The 14,168-nt window shown below is 42.2% G+C and overlaps 1 protein-coding gene across 3 annotated transcripts in view; it reads right to left on the minus strand.

Annotated features, from left to right (window-relative positions):
• Positions 1-13,758, minus strand: part of PLBD1 (phospholipase B domain containing 1) — a 31,138-nt gene extending 17,380 nt beyond the window's left edge. Inside the window, exons 1-2 of one of the 3 annotated variants that reach the window (XM_077339280.1) lie at positions 13,469-13,758; positions 1,422-1,641 (exon numbers count right to left, since the gene is read on the minus strand). In XM_077339280.1, the coding sequence (XP_077195395.1) occupies positions 1,422-1,641; positions 13,469-13,553 (305 nt within the window). In that variant the 5' untranslated portion in view covers positions 13,554-13,758. Of the gene's footprint in view, positions 1-1,421; positions 1,642-12,305; positions 12,498-12,543; positions 13,129-13,468 lie in introns of those variants that run through there. The other 2 variants (XM_077339283.1, XM_077339281.1) reach the window with 2 other exon arrangements.
• Positions 13,759-14,168: the final 410 nt, after the last annotated feature.

The raw sequence follows: 14,168 nt of genomic DNA on the forward strand, positions 1-14,168 counted from the left end.
GGGGCATTGTAGTTGTAGTTAGAGTTGTTCATTTTCCCAGTTTGGTAGCTGTTGTACTTGTAGTATGTTGCCAACTTTGGGTACTGTTGTTTTGCTCTGGTTTGTTGGCCTGGGGGCACTCTTTGGTTCTCCTGCCAGAGCTGTTCTCACAGGGTAGTTCTGTCAGAGCTCTCTCAGGGTGTCTGGCATCAAGAGAGAAAGGGAAGGCGATTGTAAATCACTGAAACTCCTTTGGCTAGTGAAAAGTGGGGTACAAAAACCAGCAGCTATTCATCCTTTAGACTTTTCTGTATTCGTTTGGTGGGGGGGGGTAGGCTGCATGTTCTTGTTGGCCCTCTTTTGCACTTGCAAAGCTAGTTTACTGTTTTTCTTTGAAATAAATATTCAAAAACATTTAACCTACTGATGCCTCAATTAATGTAAACTTACCAACAGTTGCTGCATTTCCCATTCTCAGCTTATATGTAAGTTAATAAGTTTGCCCAGATTTTGTGGTAAAATTAGGTGCCTCGGCTTATATGTGGGTTGGCTTATATCTGAGTATATACGGGATCAAGTTTTACTTCTGGCTATTTCACCTGCTTTATTGCAGTGTCTGACCATTTTGTAAAACAAACATTTTGTAAAACAAACTAAACATTAAAAAAGCACATACACAGGGAGGTGATTATATACTTGCTGAATTATTAATGAGCTTTAAAGACAGATGGATTCCTTTACTTGTCTATTTATTCACCTCAATAAATTCCAATAGCCTGGTCAAAATCTATGGTCATTTCTGTCTACAGAAGAAGTTCCAAGGGTAATCCCAGTCATTATAGACCCTTAAAACTGTTGTCACTAATAAGGGATATTTTACGCATTATATCTGTTTGGACTACTATCCGACCGTTGGACTTCTATTCAACAGGGCTGAATCTCTACCAAAAATAAATCAAAATCAAACAGGATTCAGAAAGGATAGAGAATGCACATGCTCCTCATCTGGGCAATGAAAGTATTTCTACACTGGCTATTACTACATTATTATATACAAATGATATAATTATTTCATTTTAAAAGATGAACTAACAACATTCTTGCAGGCATTAGCTAGATATTGAACTGAAAATGTAATATTTATAAATATTGATAAAACCCACTAAATAGCTGAGTGACAGAAGAATATAAAACTGAACAAGTTTGGTTGTGTAGAATGCTTTCTAACACCCACCATATAGTTATTGGATCCCAACACAAAGTTCCAATGCCCAACAAGGAAACTTAATTGTTTATCAGGGAAACTTGATGGACTGAAAATTGAAAATCTCAAAAAGTAATAGTTACAAATCTTTGATTTGGAGCTAAGATGATTGGAAAGGGAAACTGATATGTAAGTTTTAACAATATATTTTCATTTACTGAATTACAGAAGTACTTACGAAGCAGTAAGATAGCCCTCCAAGAAACCTGCAGCAAACATGAGGTCTTCATTGCTTATGGTCTGGCTCCCATAGCCTGCTTTGATCTCAAGAATTCCCCACCCTGTAGACTGTACAGTGTCATTGTAGTAACCATAAGCATCACCATTACTGTCCATTACATCTTTAACAAGGAATTTCTTTTCAGCTTTCACCAAGTATACTGTTGCATAGTGGATATCTGCCAAGACATCAAATAATTTTTTTAAGATTTTGCATTGTAAATAGGAGCACTTACCTCCTTCTGAAAGGACAGGATGATTTGAGGGAGGGAAGGATGTTCCTTCCTACTCATCACTTGTAATCAAACAAGGACAGTAAGAGTCAGTTACATATCTGGTAGTATACTCTAAAAAGACCATATGATAAACCAGCAGAGTTTATGTGATTAATTGCTAAACAATCATAACAATCATATGGTTCTTACAGGACAAGGAAGGTCAATTCCATTAACAATTAAAGATAAATTTGTACATCCATTTCTTCTTTTGCATTTATCACAGGAAGCCGATCACATTCAATCCCTGGCATCTCCAGGTTAAAGAAGCAAATGTAGCCAGGTAGATCATAGCCTGACGAGACTCCCCAAAGGGGACAGCTGTGACTATATTACTTATATGTATGTTCCATAGAGAAGAAGCTCAATATTATGTATTTAAAATGCATCTTTTTAATATAAAGGTAAAGGTATCCCCTGTGCAAACACCAAGTCATGTCTGACCCTTGTGGTGACACCATCTAGCGTTTTCTTGGCAGACTCAGTACGGGGTGGTTTGCCATTCCCTTCTCCAGACATTACCATTTTACCCCCCAGCAAGCTGGGTACTCATTTTACCAACCTTGGAAGGATGGAAAGCTGAGTCAACCTTGAGCCTGCTGCTGGTAAGCTGCCTTACCACCCTGCACCACAAGAGGCTCTCTTTTTAATATATATATATATATATATATATATATATATATATATATATATATATATATATATATATATATATATATATATATATATATATATATATATATATATATATATATGTAATATTAGTTGTCATCAAGAAAATATTTCTAGCATATGACACTACATAGGGATTCACAAAGAAGTGAAAAGATGCTTTTATATCAATGAAAGAGAAATAGGCAGGCACATAAAAATGTCAAATAATAAATGCTGGTTCTAAATGATGACATAGCCACCGTCTACTTATTTTCCATACACACATTCAAGCCCTGAATAATTTTCTTTGGACTATTTCTAGATGGTTGTGCTACTCAAGGGGGGAGATGGTAAAATCTCACCCACCATTCATCAACAGAATCCAAGTATACCGTCCCTTTTGGAATAATGTTGTTGTTGTTATGTGCGAAGTCGTGTCCGACCCATCGCGACCCCATGGACAATGATCCTCCAGGCCTTCCTGTCCTCTACCATTCCCCGGAGTCCATTTAAATTTGCACCTACTGCTTCAGTGACTCCATCCAGCCACCTCATTCTCTGTCGTCCCCTTCTTCTTTTGCCCTCGATCGCTCCCAGCATTAGGCTCTTCTCCAGGGAGTCCTTCCTTCTCATGAGGTGGCCAAAATATTTGAGTTTCATCTTCAGGATCTGGCCTTCTAAAGAGCAGTCAGGGCTGATCTCCTCTAGGACTGACCGGTTTGTTCGCCTTGCAGTCCAAGGGACTCGCAAGAGTCTTCTCCAGCACCAGAGTTCAAAAGCCTCAATTCTTTGACGCTCGGCCTTCTTTATGGTCCAACTTTCGCAGCCATACATTGCAACTGGGAAGACCATAGCCTTGACTAAACGCACTTTTGTTGGCAGGGTGATGTCTCTGCTTTTTAGGATGCTGTCTAGATTTGCCATAGCTTTCCTCCCTAGGAGCAAGCGTCTTTTAATTTCTTTGCTGCAGTCCCCATCTGCAGTGATCTTGGAGCCCAGGAAAATAAAATCTGTCACTATCTCCATTTCTTCCCCTTCTATTTGCCAGGAATTGAGAGGGCCAGATGCCATGATCTTTGTTTTCTTGATGTTGAGTTTCAAGCCAACTTTTGCACTCTCCTCCTTCACCCGCATCAACAGGCTCTTTAGTTCCTCTTCACTTTCTGCCATTAGAGTGGTATCATCTGCATATCTGAGGTTGTTGATATTTCTCCCTGCAATCTTGATCCCAATTTGTGACTCCTCTAATCCCGCATTTCTCATGATGTGCTCTGCATACAAGTTAAATAGGCAAGGCGACAGTATACAGCCTTGCCGAACTCCTTTCTCAATTTTGAACCAGTCAGTGATTCCATGTTCAGTTCTCACTGTTGCTTCTTGACCTGCATATAAATTTCTCAAGAGACAAATAAGATGCTCTGGTATTCCCATCTCTTTAAGAACTTGCCACAATTTGTTGTGCTCCACACAATCAAAGGCTTTAGCATAGTCAATGAAGCAGAAGTAGACGTTCTTCTGGTACTCCCTAGCTTTCTCCATGATCCAGCGTATGTTGGCAATTTGATCTCTAGTTCCTCTGCCTCTTCGAAATCCTGCCTGTATTTCTGGAAGTTCTCGGTCCACATATTGCTGGAGCCTAGCTTGTAGGATTTTGAGCATAACTTTGCTAGCATGAGAAATTAGTGCAATGGTGCGGTAGTTTGAACATTCTTTGGCATTGCCCTTCTTTGGGATTGGAATGTAAACTGACCTTTTCCAATCCTGTGGCCATTGTTGAGTTTTCCAAATTTGCTGGCATATTGAGTGTAGCACTTTTACTGCATCGTCCTTTAAGATTTTGAATAGTTCAACTGGAATGCTGTCACTACCACTAGCTTTATTGTTGCTCAGACTTCCTAAGGCCCATTTGACTTCACATTCCAGGATGTCTGGCTCCAGGTCAGTAACTACCCCATTGTGGTCATCAGGGATGTTAAGCTCGCTCTTGTATAGTTCTTCTGTATAATTTTGCCACCTTTGTTTAATCTCTTCTGCTTCTGTGAGGTCCCTACCATTTTGGTCCCTTATCATACCCACCTTTGCATGAAACGTTCTCTTCATATCTCCAATTTTCTTGAAAAGATCTCTGGTCCTCCCCATTCTATTGTTTTCTTCTATTTGTTTGCACTGTTCATTTAAGAAGGCATTCTTATCTCTTCTAGCTTTTCTCTGGAATTCTGCATTCAATTGGGTGTATCTTTCTCTTTCTCCCTTGCCTTTCACTTCCCTTCTCTCCTTAGCTATTTGTAAAGCTTCCTCAGACAGCCATTTTGATTTCTTGCATTTCTTTTTCTTTGGGATGGTTTTAGTTGCTACCTCTTGTACAATGTTGCGAACCTCCGTCCATAGTTCTTCAGGCACTCTGTCTATCAGATCTAATTCCTTAAATCTATTTGTCACCTCCACTGTGTATTCGTCGGGGATATGATTTAGTTCATACCTGAGTGGCCTAGTGCTTTTCCCTACTTTCTTCAATTTAAGCCTAAATTTTGCAACAAGAAGCTCATGATCTGAACCACAATCAGCTCCTGGTCTTGTTTTTATTGACTGGATAGAACTTTTCCATCTTTGGCTGCAGAGCACATAGTCAATCTGATTTCTGTGTTGACCGTCTGGTGATGTCCATGTGTAGAGTCGTCTCTTGGGTTGCTGGAAAAGAGTGTTTGCTATGACCATTGTATTCTCTTGACAAAATTCTACCAGCCTGTGCCCTGCTTCATTTTGTACTCCAAGGCCAAACTTGCCTGTTATCCCGGTTATCTTTTGGCTTCCTACTTTAGCATTCCAATCTCCCATGATGATAAGTACATCATTTTTGGGCGTTGCTTCTAGAAGGTGTTGTAGGGCTTCATAGAACTGATCAACTTAATCCTCTTCAGCAGCAGTGGTTGGGGCGTAGACCTGGATCACTGTGATGTTGAATGGTTTGCCTTGGATTCGAACTGAGATCATTCTGTCATTTTGGGGATTGTATCCCAAGACTGCTTTTCCTACTCTCTTATTGATTATGAAGGCTACTCCATTTCTTCTGCGAGATTCTTGTCCACAGTAGTATACCTGATGGTCATCTGAATTAAATTCACCCATTCCTGTCCATTTTAGTTCACTGATTCCTAAAATGTCGATGTTCAGTCTTGTCATTTCTTGTTTAACCACGTCCAGCTTGCCTTGATTCATGGATCTGACGTTCCAGGTTCCTATGGAATAAAAATCTTTACAGCATCGGACTGTCTTTTCGCCACCAGTTACTTCCACAACTGAGCGTCCTTTCGGCTTTGGCCCAGCCGCTTCATTCATTCTGGCGCTACTCGTACTAGCCGTCTGCTCATCCCCAGTAGCATATTGGACACCTTCCGACCTGAGGGGCTCATCTTCCAGCGTCATATCGTTATGCCTATTGGAACTGTCCATAGAGTTTTCATGGCAAAGATACTGGAGTGGTTTGCCATTTCCTTCTCCAGTGGATCACCTTTTGTCAGAGCTCTCAGCTATGACCTGTCCGTCTTGGGTGGCCCTGCACGGTATAGCTCATAGCTTCACTGAACTACGCAAGCCCCCTTGCCACAACAAGGCAGCGATCCTTGAAGGGGGTTTGGAATAATATCAACAGCAAATTTGCTTTTTGGGGTTGAAATTGATGTTTGGGGTAATAAAAGCCTATAATTACTTTCAGGCATTAAAGACCTATTATTCCAACAAAATATTTAATAATTAACATAATGCAATCTTACACATGATTATTCTTGCCTGCAACCAGATGTCATACTTGTTTTACTTCACTGACTTTGTACTGGACTGTCTCTGCCTTGTCAGATTGAATGGTGGCAATCCTATGATCAAAATTTATTTGCTTCGTCTATGACTGTTTCTGCTATAGCAATATCATTTGGATTTGCATTTTTTAATTTTCCACATTAAAATTCACCTGTCCAGGTACAGTCCCAACTAAGTGAGTGTTTTGTGAATTCCCGGTTACATTGATTTCATTAGTCAAGGCAAGGTTTAATTTGGTGCTTCCCAATGAAGAAATGCATACCATCAGGTTTTCCCCCCTGCCTGCCATTTTGAGTCATTTGGGCACGCCTCATTCCTAATCGCAATTTTTTTTTTTTGCATAATTGTGTTGATTCTAAACATTCCCAGAGTATTTCACTTTTACATAAGCCTCAAATTAGCACCAATTCACTGGGGAATAAATTATTTTTTAAAATCTTGGGTAGGTTTCTACCACTCCATTCTGCTAAGAACGGAGCTACAAGCCTTTTACCAGTAAGGGAGGTTTTAATTTAGCAGTTAATTTAGCAGAATCTGGTATCATTCAAGCTTTTATCTTTATGCTCTTTTTTTTCTACATGGCAGCTCCGATTTTTAAAGTATTAATAGGAATAATTTTACCCATATATATTTGCTTCTAAACTTAACAATAACAAAGAAACAGATGGTTCTGCTTCCCATATTTTTTGAGCATAAACAATTTCTGATTTACAGAACTTGCACTAGACTTCCCGTTTCATTTTCTGCCACATTCAGAATTTAAAATTTGACACAAGTCTTAACCACATTGAGAAATATGGTTGTGTTTCTACATGGCCTCCGCTGACTCAGACAGGTCTTGAGAGCTAAGAAGGGCTGGCACTAGTTAGTATTTGGATGGGAGCCCACCAAGGTATACCAGGATCACTAGACAGAGGAAGGTAATGGCAAACCACCCTTGTTAGTCTCTTGCCTTGAAAAACCTATGGGGTTGCAATAAGTTGGTTGCAACTTGATGGCACTTCACACACCCACACCCACATAAATCTCAGTATATCCAATTTTCAACATGCCCTATTTATGCATATTTATGTTTATTTATTTATTTATTTATCTGTTTGTATACTATTTTCTCAAGGAAAATCTGTCTAGAAACCTGAAAACTAAAAGGGCCACCTCTAGCTTTAAGAAATCAATGCTTGCTGTCTGTGGTTACTTGTAGCCTTCAAGGTTTGGGTTCTGTCAGTAAACATTAGGAGGAAGTGCAGGACTCTTTTGGCCTTTAAAGGAGGGCTCATTGAGGCCCAGCTCTCCAGCAATCATTGGGATAATAGTTCCTACCATTTACCTTGCATGACTCCCCCAGGCCTGGCTGTTTCTTTGCTGCTACTCAGCAGCAGACAACTCACAGTACCCAGTATGGTGTAGTGGTTAGGGTGTTATTGTTTGCTGTTTACAATTAATATAATATCCTGCCTAAACAAGGGTCCTACAAAACTTACTATTTTGTAATGTTTGGATTATCTTGAAACCCTGCTGCTTATTTACATCCTTTAAAATAATAATGGACCAGTGCAGCTGCAAATATTTAGAAGAACATCAATTAATTTTAAAGCTTTATTTTTCTGGACTTCTCACTGTAAAAATCACAGATTATCTCCCCAGAGTCAATTGCTCCTGAAAGTTCATGCTTGATAGATAAAACAGCTAGGGGGCTTAACTGTTCTTTCCCTGCAGTAAAATGTCTTTTTTATTATTATTACTGCTGCCAGTGTTGCAATCTGCAAAAATCCACAGGTCTATGCACACTTCACAGAAAATGTAGGTGGGTTGTAATTTGATGAGTGGAGATACCTCATACATCTTTCCCAAAGACCTTGTTTGACTATAAAAAACTCTTTGCTTGACCAGCAATTTGCTGTTCAGAACATTGCTTGTTCAGCTCTAACAATGCTATTCATTGGCTCCAGCAAGTCTCACAAGAACTGGGTATTCCATGCAGGCACACGTTGTACATGCAGGGAAATAAGTTTCCATAAATATCTTCAAGTATAATCTACAACTGGGCCTCAATGTTACATGTTCCCCACTCCCCCTGAAAAAAGTGAAGAATTTCCCTTTGAGCTCTACCTCTGTCTTTACCTCCATAGGCAATATGCTTGTACTTGTGTGTGGTATGGTATGGCATGGCATGGGAAAACTGGTATCTAATCTAATCTATCTAATCTGAACTCTTTCATCTGGAGAATTGAACATGTGTCAACAATGTGACTCCGTGGCTAAAAAGGCAAATGGGATTTTGGGCTGTATCAAACGGAGTATTGTGTCCAGATCATGGGAGGTGATGGTAGAACTTTACTCTGCTCTGGTTTGGCCTCATTTGGAGTACTGTGCTCAGTTTTGGGCACCCCAGTTGAAGAGGGATGTAGACAAACTGGAGCATGTTCAGAGGAGGGCAACAAAGATGGTGAGAGGTTTGGAGACCAAGACGTATGAAGAAAGGTTGGGGGAGCTTGGTCTGTTTAGCCTGGAGAGGAGATGACTGAGAGGGGATTTCATAACCATCTTCAAGTATTTAAAAGGCTGCCATATAGAGGATGGAGCAGAGTTATTCTCTCCTGCCCCGGAGGAATGGACCAGAACCAATGGGATGAAATTAATTCAAAAGAAATTCCGTCTAAACATCCGGAAGAAGTTCCTGACAGAGCCGTTTCTCAGTGGAAGAGGCTTCCTCGGGAGGTGGTGGGTTATCCATCTTTAGAAATTTTTAAACAGAGGCTGGATAGCCATCTGATGGAGAGGCTGATTCTGTGAAGGTTCAAGGGGGTGGCAGGTTACAGTGGATGAGCGATAGGGTTGTGAGTGTCCTGCATAGTGCAGGGGCTTGGACTAGATGACCCATGAGGTCCCTTCGAACTCTATGATTCTATGATTCTGTCTGATTTCCCACTCTTCCATCTGAAGCCTGCAAGGTGATCCTGGGTTACAGTTCTCTCAGAACTCAGCCCCACCTACCTCACAAGGTGACTGTGGTGGGAAGAAGAAAGGCGATTGTAAGGAGTCTTCTTAAGATAGAAAAAAGCAGGATATAAAAATGAACTTTTCTCCTCCTCCTTCATTGCAATGTTCCTGCCATCATAACTCGAATGGTGGTATACATGTGTAACTAATCTGGGGATGATGCCATTAGTGGGTGGAAATGATTGCTAATACCACTTTGGGAGTAGCTGTCTTTGTGTAGGCTATCATGTCATTCTCACTGCATGACAGAACATATAGCTTCATTCTGTGATGTTACCGGCAATAGGTTTTTGGTTACAGATTTTTATGTCCTTCTGTGGTACACTCTTTCCATTGTGTGGGAGAACCAAACCTCTATGCATGATACATTACACAAACTATGTATTTAAAGTCAAACAGCTACAACACATTGGCAGTCTTCAATCTATCCTTTCTGTTTCTGCTAGAATTAATATAGTGTTAGAAATTCCAAAAACACATTTCAATGTTCATCTGAGTGCATAGCCAAACTGAATGCTTTGTTTAAAAAAAAATGATCTCATCATGCATGTAGCGGCAAGCTTCCCCCACCACTGTCAAATGGGAGTTTGAGGAAGAAACTACCCTGTGGTTTGGAACAGAAACTACATCCCCTGTGGTTCCTCTTCAACCTCAGCGCCTGATCAGCTGGTTGGAGGTGGCTAGGAGGAGGCCTGAAGCAGAAAGTGGATCCTGTGTGCTTTCTGCCCCATGCCCACCCCTCCCATCACCTTGCTGGCAGGAAGGAACTAATCACAGCAAGGGCCATAGGAAAAATACATTATAATTGTGGTCACTGAAAACAGATGTGGGATTCCTGTCTTTTATGTTGGGGTGGGTCCTGAAAAGTACTCTTAGAAGTGAGTTCCATTTCAGAAAAATTGAGAACCCCCGGGAAACGTTATAGCAGCTGCAGTTATGAGATGTCAGGTAAAATGTTCTACAGCAGCACTTCTGCAACTGGGTTTGGGGACTCCTGGTCTGCAAATGATAAAGACAGAGGGTGAGCCCTTTCTATGCCCACTCAGGGAATACAATAATAAAGCTTGTTGTTTCCCTGGAATATGGGCAAAGACCATTTCCCTCACGTGAAGAGGACAGAATCAGCCTCCCCCTTGGAAGGGGGAGGCCTGCTAGAGTTTCTAAGACCTACGATAATCTAACTTCCAGACCGCATCAGAACATTAGCCACAAGATGTGGGGATTGGTTGTTGGGATTCAATTGTTCAGGCCTAAGAACTGGTTAAGTGGCACCTCTTTGCATCTGCAGGCAATAAACATTCAATGGAGGTTTCAGTTCAATACTGGAATGTCAAGTTTTGTGTGACCCTGTTGCTTCTATTTCTATGAACAGCTCTTTCATTTTTCTAGGCCCCTTTCAAACTTAGGTCAGTTGATCTCTAGCTAGACCAGTAGTGCTCACTCAAAGACTGTCAGAGAGCTGCATTCACAGTTGCCATCAAGAGCTAAATGTACTTCCATTCCTGGCATGAGGCCTGTACCTCAAGGAGGCTCCCATCTTACCTAGTCCTCCAGAAGCTATTTCAGGTAGGAACCATCTGCCAATCACAAGCTCCACTGGGCAAGTGTCTTGTTACATGAGCAGGTGCCACTTTGGGGAATAGTGCTCAGCAGAGCCACAGGTGAGATTGATTGATTGATTGATTGATTTCTATACCACCGTTCTTGACTGACTTGTGGTGGTTTACAATAAAATGATAAAAACACAGTTAACCCCCTAAAAACACCGCTTAATACAGAGATAAAGAGACAAGTGTCTCCTGAGCAAAGCCAGCATCAGCACCCAGTGGCACAAGCTCCCTGTCCATGCACTTACCTATCACCTGCCTTTGTGTTCTTCCTGCACCCACTCACCTTTAACAACTCTCCCACCAGCATTCCCAGCTGTATGCAGTGAGGGTAGTTATGAGTGTGAATGGTGCGAGCATGCTCAGGCAGATGGGGGCATGTAGGAGGAAGGTTGTTAGTGGACAAAGGAGTTGGGGGGGCTATTGATAATTTTCCCTGGGGTCCCCCAAAACCTGGAACTGGCCCTGCTCCCCAGCCACTGAATATCACTGAAATACATATTATTAACTTTTAAGGACATTTTTCACTGTCTCCAGCACTTAATTCCTTACAGTCAAGAGGTAAGTGATTAGAACTTGGGCCTTTTGAGCCTATCCTTTGAGAACTGAACATGTAGACTATGTATACAGTATAAACATAAATGCAGTCAATGTGGTTCTCACTGTACTCTTTTGAAGACAAGAAGGAATGGAAATTTTAATGGGGCATGTACTGTTTCCCCCACATTTTGAAGGGGCTGTCTCAGGCATGGTAAGCACCAGTGAGGGACAAAGAATGGACTGGGTAGACAGCTGCCATCATGCCTGTTTTGGCCCTTAATATAGTGGAATGTAGCTGTTTTTCCTGTGATCATCATCACATCTGTTTGGTCCTTGTGGCTCCAAATTGTGCCATTCCATAATTCATAGTTGCAACATACACACACACACACATATATGCAGGCTAAATATATTCTAAACCTATAACACTATTACAAACCCATGTGGCTATGTTCTAAAGTTTTCCTTCCAATGGCATAGTCATTTTTAATTAATGGATTTTTTCCCCTTTTAGAAGTGCATAAAATAGAACTTCACCTAGAGCAGGCTTTCTCAACCAGGGTTTCGTGAAACCCTGGGGTTTCTTGATGGCCCTGGAAGTGTTTCCTGAATGGGTGGGAGTTAATTTTATATACATTTTTAATTGTTAAACATTCATTGTGATATGACCATATATGATCATGTAGACCCATTTCCCCCCTTAAAATGGCCAATGATGGGCTTAGAGGGGGTGGGAAGGGGAGGAGCCCTGAGTACATGCCCATTTGTACTCAGCTATGCTTTCTAACCGTATTCTGAACAATCACGCTGCTACTGGTGTTTATCAAAGCCTGAAGAATGTTTCAGGGATTTCTCAGTGGTAAAAGTCTGAGAAAGGCTGACCTTGAGGATAAAAATACCAACCACAACATGACTATGAATTAATGATGCAATGTGAACGTCGATCACAATTACCATAGATGTGTTCTGATGTTGTCTTATATCCAGCAGGCGCTGTTCAAATGCTGAACAAGGATGCCATGAATTTTCTATATAGATGGTAGATGAGGATAAAAACTCTGTACATCCATTCTGTATAATCTACTAAAATGTACTGCTAATGTGCTTTAACAGTTCCTAAATGTAACAATGTGTACCTAATATGATGGCCAGAGACACCATGGTACCCACTTGCAGCTTTCCTGACACTCACCAACTGCTTTAGAGTGGGTGGAGCCAGATGGGGCTTTTGCCTAGCAAGGCTTTTGGTTTATCATGGAGATCTGATTGGCTGTGTAGATTAAAATAACATAGCTGTTTTATAACTGGGGCTGCCAGCTCTTTTCCAGTATATATTTTAAAAATTACCCCTCTTCTCTCCTGCACTGGGGCTTCTTCCATGCACAAGCGATTTCTAAGTCTCATCCACAATCAGGTGTAAGAAATCCAAAGGTGTTCACAGGCTCAAAAAGGTTGGGAACCCCTGCAAACAAACGTCCAATGGCCAGAAAAACAGCTCTTTCTAGAGTACAGCAGAAGTGTCAGGATGAGGGACAGTAGTCATTTTATTATTATTAACCTCAAATAGTGAATCTTTTAAACCAAAACGCCTTTCTTGAACCTAACGGTGTTTTGGGCACAGTTGATATGGACACAGTTCCATATAAATCCATAGCCATGGAAAACTGCCTCTGCGGTTCCTGAATACATGTACGTTTTTAAATTTAAGACTCAGCCCTCAGCAGCCAAAACCTATGGACTTAGTGCCAAACGAAGGACGTTTCGGTGTCCCGTCCGCCCCTCTCTTTTTTCTTTCTTTCTTATTTTTAAATAGTTAACTGTCAACAGGCGCGCGGGGTGGGGGTGGGGGGTGCGTGCGCTAAGGTCGCCAACGGAAAACTTGGAGCGCCAGGGCCACGCGAGGAAGCAGAGCGGAGTTTCTCCGCGGGACTCCGAAGAAGATTGCACGCGGTCCGTCTAGTTCAAGGCTGGCCGCCTCGGTGCCTCCAGGGGCCCTTGAAAGGGCTCCAGAAACGGGACTTTAGGGCGGCTCGCTCCCTTCCCGGTCTTTGGGGTCCTCCCGCTCCGCCACCCACCGCCATGTCTCCAGCCGGGGCTGTCTGTCCTGCGCTCCTCACCTGCTCGAGTTTCCGCCACGGCCCAGAGAAGGAAAAGACCCCAGAAGCGCCAGCAGGAGGACAGGCAGGAAGCTGGTCGGGCCATGCCGGGTAGCACGTTGCGCCTTGGGCTTCGCACTGAGGCGGCGGCCCTGCCGGGTTAGGCAGTTTCTCACTGAGGGCACGGCCCGCCTTCACCCAGCGCCGCTTCCCCGAAGCAGTCCCAGCAGACCCGCCCTAGCCTTGGCGGGGTGGGAAGAGAAAGAAGGGAAACTCCCCTCGGCTCCAGTTTGGGCCGTTTGGACTGCCTCGGCCGGGGAGACAAGAAGACGCTGTGCATAATAATAAGTGTCTTCGCACCGGCGGCTACCTCTCTGACAAGTTTTCCTTGCGAGCGGTTCTCAAAACCGCCTCGTGGATACGAAGACATTACATCGGTGCTCCCCGTGGTCGCGACTAATCAGGAGGGTTAAAATGTGTCTTTAAAATAGGATGTCCCCGTACTACTGAGTATTTCAGATCACTTTAAAGGGATTAGTTATACCTCGCAGCTAAAGTGGAATTACTACCAAAAGGGGGGGGGGTAAAATTCTGTCCAGATTGCATAGTTAAAAGTGCTTCTTCGGTTTCGGTGAATGTTAACCAACATTCAGAGTTTTCCATCGGTTTAATAGCATGCGGCACGATTGGCATTTATGGAAGGGTGCCTCATACCGTTCTA

Source organism: Paroedura picta, chromosome 5 (genome assembly GCF_049243985.1).
Source record: "Paroedura picta isolate Pp20150507F chromosome 5, Ppicta_v3.0, whole genome shotgun sequence".
In the NCBI taxonomy this organism is placed as follows: Eukaryota; Metazoa; Chordata; class Lepidosauria; order Squamata; family Gekkonidae; genus Paroedura; species Paroedura picta.